At 35.6% G+C, this 15,555-nt stretch overlaps 1 protein-coding gene across 1 annotated transcript in view; it reads left to right on the top strand.

The window, feature by feature from the left end:
* Positions 1 to 15,555, top strand: part of Zfc3h1 (zinc finger C3H1-type containing) — a 65,396-nt gene that overhangs the window by 8,887 nt on the left and 40,954 nt on the right. The window contains exons 3-10 of the mRNA XM_004632216.3: positions 3,055 to 3,113; positions 6,784 to 6,982; positions 7,436 to 7,659; positions 9,154 to 9,277; positions 11,268 to 11,365; positions 13,677 to 13,886; positions 14,077 to 14,241; positions 15,237 to 15,374. Of these exons, the coding sequence (XP_004632273.1) occupies positions 3,055 to 3,113; positions 6,784 to 6,982; positions 7,436 to 7,659; positions 9,154 to 9,277; positions 11,268 to 11,365; positions 13,677 to 13,886; positions 14,077 to 14,241; positions 15,237 to 15,374 (1,217 nt within the window). The remainder of the gene's footprint in view (positions 1 to 3,054; positions 3,114 to 6,783; positions 6,983 to 7,435; positions 7,660 to 9,153; positions 9,278 to 11,267; positions 11,366 to 13,676; positions 13,887 to 14,076; positions 14,242 to 15,236; positions 15,375 to 15,555) is intronic.

Raw genomic sequence — 15,555 nt, 5'->3', positions numbered from 1 at the left:
TTTTTTTGCAGAACCGGAGATTGAACTCAGGTCCTTGAGCTTGCCAGGCAAGTGCTTATTCCACTGAGCTATCTCCCTGGCCCCTTGTCAATTTTTTAATGTGGATTCTATGTTATTTTTTCCCCCAGTACTGGGGATTGACCAAGGACCTCCACACTGTGTTACCTCTCCAGCCCTTTTTCTGCATTTTTGAGACCGAATCTTATATTTTGAGGCAGGCTGGGCTCAAACTTGGAGGTTCTCCTGCTTCAGTCTCTGAGTGCTAGGATTATAGGCATATGCCACCATACTTGGTTTATGATGGTCGATAATTGCTCTGGGGTAATTTGATATGTGAAGTTTTAAAGGGTCACCCATATGATGTAAATTTGATGCAAGCCTGATTAATGACCAGTTTTGATTACATATTCTCAGGAACATGGTTTTTCCTTCTGCAGAGAAGTTAGAAGTTTGAATTTTATATACAGGCAGTTTTGAAAAGCATAATCTATGAAGACTGAGAAGCCATACAAATAACTATCGAAGAATAGAATGAGAGTTATGCGTGAAAGCCTACAGTGTAAAAAGAAAGGATCAAATATACTCACTTGGATTTAGGAAGTTTTCACAGAGATGATCATGTTTGATAAGCATCTTGAAGAATGAGTTTTCCATTTAGGAAGTTAGAACCAAATGAATGGACAGACAGACAGGACCTTTTAAGGATATTGAGATTGATCAAATGTGTGTGTGTGGTCTGTAGGGTATGATTTTAGGACAAAGTGGATATGTTTATAGCACGTTAGAGCTGAATTGAAAACAACATGGAAATTCTTATTCAGGAATTTGAGTTTTATTTTTTTTAAACATTGGGTGGGTTGTCATAACATCTTCAAATATGGAAACAGTGTGATCAGTTGTGTGTTTCATTTATTTATTTATTTATTTTTTGTGGAACCAGAGTTTGAACTCAGACCCTTGCCCTTGCCAGGGAAGCGCTTATTCCACTGAGCCATCTCCCTGGCCCCCAGTTGTGTGTTTTAGATAGAAGAACTGGCATCAGTGTGGAAAATTTTTCTGTAAGAAAATGATGGCCCTTTTGTCCTATTTCTTATTTATTTTGCTGTATCTTTAGCCACTTTCCCTTTAGGTATTCTTATTTTAAACATATTTGACTTTTTCATCTAAAAACTCAAATGCCACCTCCTTCATTGTGTATTCTTCCTTAACTTCTGTCAAGTATTTTTCCTCTTTTACAATGAGATTTTTGGAAAAGCTGGCCTGCGCCTGTTCATTTCCTATTCCCTTGTTAATCCAGTATAGTCTACTTTTCTGTCCCCATAGCAAAAATGAAACTGCACAGCAAGATTATATATAACCGAGTTGTACAATTCAGTGGGTGCTTTTCACTTCTTTCTCCCATTCATTCACAAATTAGTTGAGCATTTTGTTCTAGGCCTTTAGAGGTTCATTATTGAACAAAGCAGATTTATGCTCTCATAGGCTTGCCTTTATTTTTCTTTTAGAGGCAGGGTCTCATTGTTGCACAAATTGGCTTTGAACTTCTGGGCTCAAATGATTTTTCTTTCTCATTCTTCTATCTGGGACTTCTTTATCTGGGACTACATGTGTGTATCACTCTTTCCCAATAGTTACTTATGCCTTCATAGGCTTTCATTTTAGAAGGAAAGACAGTAAAGCTGATGTGTAAGTTAACTCTTAGAGAAGTACAGCAGGGTAAGTAGGATGGGAATAGAGGCAACTAATTGCATCACTAATAGGTTGATTTAAGTAGCTCTCAATTTGAATGTGAGATTTAAACAGACTTTGAAGTGATAGGATAGCCAAGTGGATATTTGAAGAAGAGGTTTCCAGGCAGAGAGAACACTCATTTTCAAACGATGGTCATTAGGTCATATCTTTCCCCAGATTTACTTGATTGTGAGGTCTGAGAATGGGTAACATCAGGCTATATTTAACCATCCCTTCTGTTTTCTGGCACAACATGCTCAAGTTTAGAAATCACTGAACTAGCTTAATAACTAATGCAGGCTGCCTGATCTGTTGGGGACATAAGAGAGAGGGCTATACTACTAAAGAAAAGTTAGGGATGTGAATAGTAGGAGGGAGGAGATTTAAAATGCATGTGAGGGGCCCGTAGTACAGAGCAGTGATGTATAGATATCTTTATTATATTTAGTGGTTTTTTTCTGATTTTTCCATTTCTGTCTTTTAATGAATTTTTCTGTCTTAACTTGTTAAGTTTTTGTGTCCTAAAGTATTCTTACTGTCTCTTTAAAAACAAAGACAAACCAGGATCTCACTGTGCAAATTCAGGCTGGCCTTGAACTCACTATGTAGGCCTGCCTGGCCTCCAACTAATGGTGATCCATCCTGAGAGATTTCCTAGTTTTTAAATTCATCTATTAACAAAAATAGTAGCCAAGTGTTATTGTAAATATACTGGATTCTGCATTTTAAAGCTGTTGTAGATTAGATAATATGTAAAGTTTAATATACTACTTCAGAAATCTGAGCTCAAGCCTAAAATTTGAGGAAAATGTGGATGGATTTAATTTCATTAGATTATACTCTCCTGGTGTTTTCCTAAGTAAATAGGAAATTGCTTCTGTAATGTATAAATCCAATGTAGTCTTTAAATGTTGAATTCCTTTCACCTTTAGAAGACTAAATTAGTTTAATGGTAATATTCTGCCAAAAATAGAATATTAGATAGTTTGGTAATTTTGCTTTTTACCTACTGCATAAATTTTGTTTTTATTTGACATGCTTATTTTTAGTTCACAGACTATTTTATTTGAGTGTAGTTTTAATTTATTTAATACTTAGATAATTTTGCCTGGTAAGTTTCAGAATGAGGCTGTTATGGGAGGCTTGATTAGATTTTTATTCCCTTTAATGGCATTCTTTTCTTTTGGACATAATATTGAGCAAATTAGACCCTCTAATGATAACCCTTTAAAATAATACTAACTACTGTATGGCATTATTTTATTTTAGATTGATTGTGGGTATCTTTTAGAGTATTTCAAAAGATGCTGTTTTATTTTAAAGGATTAGAAGATGAACAAAATTTAAGAAGAATTAGTACCTCAGATATTCTGTCTGAAAAGGTAAGATACTGTGTTTTGAGATTGGCTCTCTGTGAGACTGATATTGGCACTGCTGGGACCTTTTCTTTTGTTGCTGCATCGACTTTGTAATGATTATAAACCTTCAGATAAATTCTTGAAAGCTGTCTTGGAGTCTTTCGCCACTGGGATTCTGCAAATTATATTGCACTGAAGCTTTATATGTATCTATAGATAATCTTTGTTGTTTGGGTTTTCAAACTTTTAAAATTAATCAAGAAATTTTTTTCTCTGAGTTTTTTGTGGATTGTTCTTTGTGAAACTTTGATCTGACACCAAATTGTGACTCCTCTTTATTAGCTAAATGAGGTATTTATCCATTGCTTGTCTTTTTAGTTTTCTCCAAAATGGGTTTAATGTCCTGAGTTCCCCGGATTGTTGCAAAGCTTCAATTTATTGAAGTACAGAAGCATTAGAAACTGTTTAACTTGTAGAACAGAACTCAATCACTCAAGCTTTTTCCTTTTTAGAGATTTCAGTTTGTTGCTATGAATAAATTAAAATGATTTAAAGAGCCAGTGGGGGGGGGGGCTAAAAAAAAGAGCCAGTGAGCTTTAGGAAAGATAGTTCTGGATTTAATAAGAATGATAGGACAGATACACAGAAGTTTGGATGGCTATACATACAGATACATACTCATAAACAAGTCTTTAATGTTCTTAAAATAATCCTATCAAGTTGACATCATATGTGTCCTATAGATGAAGTAAGATTCATTGGGTAGATTAAATGACTTGCTTAAAGTAATGTAGAGAATAAGTGTCAGAGTAATAATTGAATAAGGTTCTTTAATTCCTGGTTCAATACTCATACACATAGCTGTTTTAGATAGCATAGAGTTAGTTGTATAACAGACGCAGTGATTTCTTTGTGTGTGTGTGTGTTTAGTACAGGGTCTGTAGGGTCTATAGGGTCTCATAGATCAGACTTGTAGTGATCCTCCTGTTTTCAGCCTCTCAAGCGCTGGGATTACAGGCATGCGCCACCACGCCCAATCTCAGTCACTGGCTCAGCATGCCCAGAGGGCAGGGTAGGCATAGCACGCCAGTCTCTGCGCACCAGTTGCCGCACCTGCATAAGTAGACACTGTAGTCCGCTGGTCAGCCCAATGATTTCTTTCTGTCGTTTCAACAAAGCACTGTAGTTGCAAAATCTCAGTGGGACGGTGTTGATAATTTTTTTGAAGTTATACTCTAGATCAAGAGTGGCTTCGAGTAGAATTTTCTACATTAATGGAAATATTCCATAGCTTTCCTTTCAATTATGGTAGTTGTCAGCCACACATAGCTATTAAAAACTTAAAACAGATTGGTATATCTTAAGTACAGTTGTTAAATTCAATTTTAGTTAAGTTTAAATAGCCACATGTGGTTGAGTATTACCATATTGGCTAGCACAGGTGTACCATTTCAATACCAAGGAATACAATTTGGTATGTTTCAGATAAGAATCATGTTAATTTTGTCTGTCTGTCTCTTATCCATCCATCCATCCATCCATCCATCCATCCATCCAGTATTGGGGATCAAACTTGGGACCTTGAGTTTGCCAAGCAGGCACTTATGCCACTGAGCTATCTCCCCGGCCCTGTTAATTTTAAAATGTATTATTTACTTGTAGTTCTTTATAATGGTAAGGGTAACAGTATGGTTAACTAAAGTACTAAAGGATTCATGGTAGTAAATATTAAGGTGAATCCATTAGATAGAGCTCCCTATGTTCTTTATGCTTAGTAATAGTAAGAATGTGATTCTAGAAGAAAAATATGATTACAATTGACCAATAAGAAAAAGTTACAAGGCAGCCTTAACATTTTGCAATGTTAGACTGAAGTCTTCACTCCTTCTGCAACATTTTAAAGGCCTTTTCAAACTCCCCACATCTTTGACAAATACTTGGTTTCCAATTAAGAACCTCTACTTTAGATAGCCTGGCATTGTCAGTTATATTTTAACTAAATGTGGAGAATAGATACAATTTTTAAGTTTTTCCCTAAAAAGTGGAGGAGAGTGGAATGGGAAAGGTTAACCCATGAACACAAATCTGCAGTTGGGAGTAAAATTATGTGCTGTTATCACATAGTAGAGCAACATTAGGGAACAGTTCCGTAGTGTGTTTCAAAAATCCTAAAGGATTTCACCATAAAGGAGTTATGTTTGAATAGGTATATTTAATGTTTGTTGAAACATTATACAGTGGATAATGTACCAGAGCACAGCATGGTGCCTACCCCATTTATTTTTTATGTATCAGTTTATTGACTTGTTTTTATTTTTTCTTACACATTAGTTTAAAACATTAATTTTTAAAAGTTTGAATGAAAAAATTAGGGAGTTATTTTGGTTGGAGAAAGTTCCCAAACATGTGCTTTTTTTTTGGAACCTGGGATTGAACTCAGGTCCTTGCGCTTGCCAAGGAAGCGCTTATTCTACTGAGCCATCTCCCCGGCCCTCCAAACATGTGCTTTTATCATGTCTTCATTTTTTAGTTTCCTCGAGGAAGCCTGAAGTATTCAGATATTTTAAATGTTCAGATAAATGTCTAGCTTTACAACATAAAATACTCAAATGTAAGCAGTCCCTACAAATTTGTTCCTTCATCACTAAAAAAATTGTTTTCATTTTGTTAGTGCATATTTTCAGTTTATGCAGTGTACAGTCATCTTGGAGAATGGTTAATAGTATACACTGCAATGCATACCACAGCTTGTGTCTTTTTTTGTTGTTGTTTAATGCCCTTCCCCCACCCTAGTTCCCTGTCCCATTTTTCATTCTTGTTGATAGCATTGATATTTACATGAATTGTGGTTATTAGGTTCTTGTACATGGCATATCTTTATGCTATTTAATTCCCCTTTTACTCTTCTGAACTCCTCTTGCTTTTTTCCCATGGACCATTTTCCATTGCAAGAGGTCTATCTTCTGGTCCCCTTCTAGCCATCTTTCGTTATTTGTACTTTGCCTCAAATGAGTGATATTATATGGTATTTAAACTTGTATATCTTTTATTTCACTCAACATTATAAAGCTCTTAAAAATTAAAAATGTATTTTTGAGTTTACAAATTGGAATCTTGACAGTCATTGTATCTGTGCTGTCTGTCATTTGTGAGTAATAAATAACTCACATGATGACAGGACCACTTGCATTTATTGCCATTGCTTTACTCTTTCAATTTTGGATAGCTGACAGGTACTGTTTAACTTGTGTAAGCTTTTAGTTTTGGATCCTGTTCTGTTAATTGTACTCTGCTCTTCCAGTCCTGCGCATTTGTATCTGTACACATACTGCTGACATGTTGATCTACTGTGGTTATGTTAGAGGAATTAAATTAGGGTCTTTTTGTGTGGGGGTTCTTTTTGAGACAGAGTCTTACTCTGCACTTGAGGCTGTCCTTGAGCTTACTTTGTAGCCCAGGTTGCTCTAGAACTTGTAGTGATTCTCTGAGTGCTGGGATTATAGTCCTGTGCCACTAGGCCCTGCTTAAATTATGGTTGTGGAGTATAGGAAGTGAATTAGTTGCTTTATTTCCTCCATATTTGCCTTTTAAATATTTGCCTCAAAGCTAACTTTAAATTCTAATAAAATATTTGATTTAATAAAATGTAAGGTTGAATGATCCAACTTAACATTTTTACTTTTTTTAATTAAAGAAAGTTGGAGAAGATGAAGAGGAGCTCTCGGAATTACAGCTTCGACTTTTGGCTCTTCAGTCAGCCAGTAAAAAATGGCAACAGAAAGAACAGCAAGTGATGAAAGAAAGCAAAGAAAAGTTGACTAAGACAAAAACTGCCCAGCAGAAAGTTAAAACCAGTACAAAAACACATTCAGCCAAAAAAATTAGCACTACAGGTGATTATTTCTGTTATTTTAGTTCAATTCTTGTGTCATTATAATTTAAAGATGTTTTGAGTTTCAGGATGTTTTGAGTTTGAGGAATTAGTGTTCCCCAAATGGGGAATAATCCTATATGAACAGAATTTAAGAGGCGAATCTGTATACATGAGTCAGTGAAGATACTTTTTGGACCTCTTGGGTCTTGTAAAATTTTAGCTGTGTAACTGCTATCCATGTTCATTTTTAAATTTTATTGTATTTATTTTTAAATTTTTTAACTATTTATTTATTGTGTGTGTGTGTGTGTGTGTGTGTGTGGCCAGCTCAGCCCACCAGGGGGCGCGGCTGGCTGGCATGTGGTGCTGGGGGATCAAACTGCGGTCCCTGTGCTTTGCCAAGCTTGTTCCAAGTAGGGGCTTTAAACCACTGAGCCATCTCTCCAGCCCCCATGTTCATTTTTATTTAAAGCTAAACAAGCATTGAGGAAGCAGCAAACAAAGGCATGGAAGAAACTACAGCAACAAAAGGAGCAGGAAAGACAGAAAGAAGAGGACCAACGGAAACAAGCTGAAGAAGAAGAGAGAAGAAAAAGGGAAGAAGAAATCAGAAAAATTCGAGATCTCTCAAATCAAGAAGAGCAATACAATAGATTCATGAAATTGGTTGGTGGAAAGAGGAGATCAAGAAGTAAAGTAAGAACTGTAAAAGTGTAAAATCAAAACATTGCACAAAATTAAGTGTCATTGTAGTCTTATAAATCAACCTGTAAGTCCTTTGTGTTTGGTAGGGTTTCTTATATAAGTAACTCTTGGGGGAAAATGAGGTGTAATTGAGAATGAGTCTTTTATACATACACATATTATAAGAAGTTAAAATTTTGGTTAGCAAAAAGAAATGTTTTTTTTTTTTTTATGATTAGAAAAGACAGCTTTTAGCATTTTGGCCATTTTCCGTTTAGAAAAAAGTTAGGATTGTGGTAAAGACTTATTCTGGTAAGAGACGTTTCTTACTAGGGACAGAATTTCATTAGGTTTTCATTATTTAGTGATGGAGAATGAGAAATGTGCCATGATTTTTAGGGACTGTTGTAAATATTAAATCATCCTGTGGTAATTTAGTATTTACACATCAGGCATTTGTTGACCATTACTATATAGGTTACTGATAATGACTGAAAGTCATTGTTTTTTATGCATGGTGCCAGGAAGTATACTGGAGATTTAATCTTGATCTGGTGCTTTTAGTGGCAGTATTTCAGGAGTTTTGAGTTTTACGTACACTAAGTGAATGTGCTCATGAAAATTATAGGGATAGCAAAGAGTAGCAGTTCTTTATTTGGAAGGAGTGAAGAGTTCAGTTTGTTTAAGCAAAGAATATTACAAATATCAACTTGGAACTTTTAAAAAGCAATTCAAAGCTGGGTTCCCATCACTCAGCTGAAGCAGGAGAATCATTGTGAGTTCAAGACCAACCTAAACTGCATGGTGAGACCCTTTTTCAAAAAACAAAACAAAAGCACTTTTATAGACTTTTCTAATAGTTGAATGATTTGAATATTCCTCTTTCATCTCCATCTGGATAGGTTTTGCTAGTGTTTTATTTGTTATACATAAACTATTTCTGTAAGTGAAACATAAGAATAAAACAACACGCACAGGCTGGGGATATAACTCAGTGGAAAGTGCAAGGTCCTGAGTTCAATTCTCAGTACCATCCCCTGCCCTGCCAAAAATGAACTAGAAAACAGCAGAGTTACCCAAACATGGACCCCGAGTTTAAAATTTTCAGTTATCATTACTCCTAATTGAAATGCCTTGTCGTCTTTTGGGAAACACATAATCTTGGTGAAAAACTACTGTTTTATTTCTGTAGTTTATGACAGAAGCCATAAATATTGAGGAGCTTAGTATAATCTTATTTATAGAGAAATAGCTAATTATTTAGTGGCTTGGCTAACAATGGAGGGTTTCATCTGTATGGATAGTACTTGCAAGATTCATTCTGTCTGATGCTGCATTAATAAAATGTCCAGGACAGTGTACCTGTCATATAAGTTGAAATTTACAAAATATAGTAAGTTTAACTAAATCATGATTTTTGATACTGTTTTCGTGAGAAAATAATTATCAGTTCTTTTATGATTTGTAGCCTAAGGTTCAACACTAACAAAAATGTGTTGTACTTAGTCTACAGATCCTGACCTGAGGCGATCCTTAGATAAGCAACCTACTGATAGTGGAGGAGGAATTTATCAATATGATAACTATGAAGAAGTTGCTATGGATACAGATAGTGAAACTAATTCTCCAGGTATGAGCCAAAACTTGAAACATATATTTAAAGTTATTAGAAAATGATCATTAAACTGTGAAAGAAACTTGTTGTGAAATAGGTTTTTTTTTTTTTTTTTTTTTGCGTGTGAAATAGGTTTGCTGGTAAATTTTGTAACCATAGTTGTTTGGTGTTATAAATGCTTAGGGAGCAAGCCTCAAATGTATAATATTAATCTTTATTTCCAGTACCTTTTCCTAGATAACCTTTAAATAAAAAAGCATTGTACAAGTTTGTTAGCTGGGTCCGGCGAGATAGCTCAGCAGACTAAGTGCCTGCTTTGGCAAATGCAGGGACCAGAGTTTGATTCCTGTCCTGCGTGCCATTCCAGCCCTGCACCCAAGGCATGCTGAGCTGGCCCCCAAGTCCAGGAATGGTAGCACATGCTTGTAGTTGCTACATCAGGGAGGCTGAAAACAGGAGAATCACTATGAGTCTGAGCTATGTAGTGAGATCCTGTACCAGATACATAAATGAAAACAAAAAACTTTGTTAACTGGATCTAAAAAGTGAAGATTGTGGGAATGATGAAAACTTTGTTCTTTGAAACAACTCCGTGATCTTTATAGCCAGGTTTCTTTCTGCTTTCATAAAAAGTAAGTAAATAAATGAATAAATAAATGTCTACAGAGTATGTAGCTTAGCATAAGTACCTGCCTGGCAAGTATAAGGTCCCATTTTTTGATCCCAGTACTGCCAAAAAAAAAAAAAAAAAAAAAAAAAAAAAGAAAAGTCCACAGGGGAACAGTTGATGCTTTAATTTTTCTTTGTCCTTTTTAATTTCTTAAAACTTATCCCCCACCCCCCAATGTTGCATGCCTATATCTGGTAATCTGAACAACTAATTTGAAGACAACATTATGCAATATAGCAACAATTGTTGAGTTCCTGTTGATTTGTTTGAATGAAGTTCTGCATCTTTTTTTCTTTCTTCTGCTATTTTGTGTTCTTTAGATAAGAATAAAAACACATTTTGCTTTTAATCTTTGCTACTCTTTCCAGTGGTAATGGTCTTAGGAATTTGGAAATGAGAGCAGTTCTAGGGACATCTCAGGTTAGGTTAGAAAGGCTGGTTAGACCTGGTAGGGCTGTACGTCAGGTAGGTTGAGTGATCTAGAGTCTGTTGTATTTTTGAGGGCCAGAGACATGGCTTTGGATGATGTTCACAGCTACGTAAGACCTGTTCTCGCAGTAATTTAAAGCATAGGTCTGCGGCACACAGCAGAGTGCAGTTGGTGTTCCATGACCTGTGTATTTTAAGATCACATGATCAGTACATTTCTCGCTGCTCATATTCTGAAACCAGATCAAATCTAAAGTCATACTTTTGTGTGTCTAGACTAGAAAAAAACAAAATGCTTGATTTGCGCAATTTTTATCAAAACTGCTTATTTTCAGAGTATTGTTTTATGCTGATGCTTTGATAATCTTAATGTTGCTATTCCATAATTTAACTGTGTGTGGTCAATCATTTTATTTTCAGGTTCTTAGAGATTATTCATTGTAATTCCCAAGTATTGACAATATTATTAACACACCGTATCTTAAAATAAAGCTTTATGATCTGTGCTTTTAAAATAATTTTGTAAAAATTCATAAAGAAAATGTGTTTTCAGCTTTCCTAGATTTTAATTTTTCTCTATATTAATCATAGATACTTGTATTTTTAAGAAGTAAAATATTCTTAAGGTCTGTTTATTCAGGTCAGTCCAACCTAAGGTATGTAGGTATGTCTGCATGAAGTTACAAGACAACTGGGATAAAGAAGAAGTGTTAGATTGGTTTAAATTTTATTAGTTATATATCTAGTTTCTTTAGAGATTCTAAATTTTGGTCCAAGATCGATACAATTCTAACTTCCTATATGAAAGTATATTTGTATTTTCTTCAAACAAATCATAACATTTATTGTGTTCTAATTGAAAGTTTCTGAGGTCTTACCTTTTTTTGTTGTGTTTTATTTTTACAGCGCCTTCACCAGTGCAGCCACCATTCTTTTCTGAATGTTCATTGGGGTACTTTTCTCCAGCACCATCTATTTCTTTGCCTCCACCTCCTCAGGTTTCTGTAAGTTAAACTTGATGTCCAAGAAATTGTGTTACATGGTATCTTTTTTTTTTAAAAATATTTATTTATTTATTTATTTATCTATCTATTGTGTGGCCAGCTCAGCCCACCAGGGGGCGGGCGGGCATGTGGTGCTGGGGGATTAAACCGAGGTCTCTGTGCTTTGCTTGAGCTTGGCTTGTTCTAAGTAGGTGCTTTAGACCACTGAGCCATCTCACCAGCCCCTGTTACATGGTATCTTTTCTAATTTATTTTGAAAAACTGGCATGTAATTAATGTATAGTTAGGTTTGAAGAGGCTTTAAAAATCAACATGGCTAGCTAAGTTGGCACATACCTGCACTTTAGCACCTGGGAAGCAGAGGCAGGAGGATCATCATGAGTTTGAGGCCAGCCTGGACTGTATAGTAAATTCTAAGGCCAACCTGGGTTACGTACATACTTCATACCCTGTCTCGAAAAGGGGGGGAAAACCCAAAATTGTTCATTGGTATTAATAGGTAGAAATATATAAAATTAAGCTGATTATTTACTATCCAGCTAGCTGTTCATTGGAATTTTCATAGCTAATCTTTAATTTTATGTTCACTTTCTCTGAGTGTTGTGTTTCCTTCTCTCTCTGCTTTTCAGCTAGTAGGTACTCAGAAAATTTGCTCTAAGGCAAAATAAAAATTATCTACTGTTTCGGGACTAACTTTTTTGGGAAAATTGGGCTTTAAGGCAACAAGATTCTTCTATGGGACTCTCCATTCTCTTGTGTTGATAGATGCTGTTATTTTAAACTTGAAAGCCCAGTAAAAAATGTTATTGCCTGTGGAAGTTCATTTCTTTGTCTCTCTTGTAAAAGAACTGTCTTGTTTACACACACACACACACACACACACACACACACACACACACACACAATCAGAAAAAACAAAACTCCAGGAAATGGGAATCATACAGTGTAAGAGTTCTTAAATTTTTTCTAAATTAAGAAAGAATATATGGCCCTGGGAGATAGCTTAGCATTAAATTGCTCGCAAGTGCACAGTCTTGAGTTTGATCCCTGGTACCAAAAAAACCAAACCAAAACAACAAAGAGCTCCAAATGTCTTCTAATAGGTAAGATTCTTTACATTTCACATTTGTTAGAGCTCTATCAAATAGCTCTGATATGTTAAGGGAAAATATTAGAACAGAGAATGAACGAGAAAATGTTTTTTCCTTTTCTTTGAAATTTTTTTTGGGGAAGATTTGGGAAACAAATTACTTAAATGCGTAGAGAGATGCTGGAAGATCTTTGAAGCAAAAACACTTAATTTGTAAAATTGGTTTCCTTCATAGATAGTATCCAGAATGCTGTTCTGTGTATATGTAGTCAGTGGTAGTGATTCTTCTTGGTGCCAGAGTTCTTGATTCCCAGAGTCTTTTTTTTTTTTTTTTTTTTTGGTGGAACTGGGGATTGAACTCCGTCCTTTGCGCTTGCCAGGGAAACACTTATTCTACTGAGCCATCTCCCTGGCCCTTTCCCAGAGTCATTTGGTTCTACTTTTAATTTTCAAGTTTTAAAATTTTTAGTTTACATTTTTTATTTAAATATATTATTTTTGTATCAACATTTCTACTTATTTCCATATAAGAATAACATTCCTGGGGCTGGAGAGATGGCTCAGTGGAATAAGCGCTTCCCTGGCAAGTACAAGGACCTTAGTTCAATCCCCAGTTCTGTAAAAAAAAAAAGAATAACATTCCATTCCTGTATAACATTTTATATAGGAATTTGATTCCTATCATTCTTAAAATGTTAAATGGAGGTTAAAATGGGAACAGACATGTTTGTATAATTACCTTAAAGTTTATCAGTGGGGCTGGTGAGATAGCTCAGTGGACTTAGCACCTGCTTTGGCAAGCACAGGGACCACAGTTCGATCCCCTGTCCCACATGCAACACCAGCCCCGTCCCAGGGGCATGCTGAGCTGTGACGGAGTCTGGGCATGGTGGCGCATACCTGTAATCCCAGCGCAGGGGAGGCTGAAAACAGGAGGATCACTTAGAGGCCTTGCTATGTAGTGAGACCCTGTACAAAATGCATAAATGAAAAAAAGTATCAGTGTTTCAAAAAAAATAATTTTAATTGCAAAAGTAGTACATTTTATGATTGTTGAATTCTGGGCTTGTTTTGCGATATGTAGTATATTGAGTTTAGTATTATTTTCAGCTAAAATAATAACCTAAAGTTTACTTTTTTCCTAATTTAATATTGCTTCAGAGGTAAACATTTGCAATTGATAAAATTTTATTTTAATTATGACTTCTTTTTAAAAACTAGTCTTTGCCTCCTCTGGGCCAGCCTTACGCGGAAGGCTTGTGCGCGTCTCTTGAGCCGTTACCTCCTCTGCCGCCTTTGCCGCCTCTCCCACCTGAGGACCCAGAACAGCCTCCAAAGCCACCTTTTGCAGATGAGGAGGAAGAGGAAGAAATGCTGCTGCGGGAAGAACTGCTGAAATCTTTAGCAAATAAAAGAGCTTTTAAGCCAGAGGTAATTTAGGTGCCTGAACCTACCTGTAGGTGGTGCTCTTAAGCTTAATTTTAGGATAGTCTTTTTCTGGTTATTAGGGACTTACTGGGCTTTTGACCAGTGTGGATGGATGAGTGTAATGATAATTTGCTTAGGGTTTTTAAAAGTAACAGAAATTTCATTTGGAGCGTTTCATATCTGTCTTGTTTAGGAAACATCCAGTAACAGTGATCCACCTTCACCTCCAGTTCTGAACAATTCACAGCCTGTGCCAAGAAGCAATCTGTCAATAGTCAGTATTAATACAGTATCTCAGCCCAGGATACAGAATCCAAAGTTTCATAGAGGACCTCGTCTTCCACGAACTGTGATCTCGGTAAAAAACAAGTAAAATTTAATACTACTTTTAATGTGAGAAATTTGTATGAAGTTTTGCTGCCCTGTTCTATACCTTCTACTTCACTTATATTCAAATATATGCACACAAATCTTAAAGCAAATTTATCAGTGAAGTGAACAGCGGGCCGGGGAGATAGCTCAGTAGAATAAGGCAAGTGCAAGGGCCTGAGTTCAAACCCCGGTTCTGCCAAAAAAAAAGAAAAAAAGAGAAAGAAACAAACAGCATCTTTACTTGAAAATGTGGAACTTGTTGATCACATTTGGGAAAGTTTTCTACTCTGGGCGGTAGTTTTTCCTTGGCATTTTCTTCAACTTTTCCCCACAGAATTGGTCCATTCAAATTGTGTCTTTCCTAGAGTCAGTTTTAAGAAGTTGTATATTTTTATTGCTATAATTTTTTGAATTACTTGTTCTCATTAAAATACTAGTGACTGTATAATGAAGAACTTATGAAGTTTAATAAAAGACTGAACTGGCAGTTTACCTTATTTCCTAATGGCTTTAAAACAAAGTAAATGTGGCAAAGTCAAATTGTAGTCTTGTTTCTGTTAGGTGCTGCAACATTAGCTGTTTTGCCTTGTTTGTAACCACAGAGACTATAGCTGGGTTAACATTAAGTAATATTATTAATAAAATTTTTATTTATTTTTAAAAAGTTACATTAAATGGCATGGTTCCTTATAGAAAGATAAGTACTGTAATGAGTAAGATGATAATAATGTCTAGACTTTAAGAATACAGAATATTTTTTGCATTAGGGATATAACCAGTGCTGGTAGGCTAGGAAACAGTCAGTTATGTAGTGTAATCAGAAAGAGCTTTAGATTATTTTGTTAAGCTGCATTATTTTTATGTATTAAAGTTCATAGAAGTTAAATGATGTGTCCAAGGTCACACTCATTTGTTGTACAGCAAAAAAAAGAATACACTTACTTTGGTTTTCAGGAGTAATAAGTGCATTGTTTTTCGTAGCTTCCTAAGCATAAGTCAGTGGTCGTGACACTGAATGATTCAGATGATAGTGAATCTGATGGAGAGGCTTCCAAGTCAACAAACAGTGTTTTTGGTGGACTAGAGTCCATGATTAAAGAAGCACGACGAACTGCCGACGTAAGTACCATAATGAGAGATGAACAAAATGCTCATCCATTGAAAATCATTAAAGTATACTTTTTCCTGAGCAACAATTTGTCTTAAAAAAAAAAAATTTGTGGGCCAGGAGATAGCTCAACAGCGTAAGTGCCTACCTGGCATGTGTGAGGTCCCGAGTTTGATCACCGAGTACTGTCAA

This window comes from Octodon degus, unplaced genomic scaffold (genome assembly GCF_000260255.1).
Source record: "Octodon degus isolate 3935 unplaced genomic scaffold, OctDeg1.0 scaffold00047, whole genome shotgun sequence".
Classification (NCBI taxonomy): domain Eukaryota; kingdom Metazoa; phylum Chordata; class Mammalia; order Rodentia; family Octodontidae; genus Octodon; species Octodon degus.
Note: the sequence above shows the minus strand (reverse complement) of the source record. Positions and strands in the feature narration are given on the sequence as shown.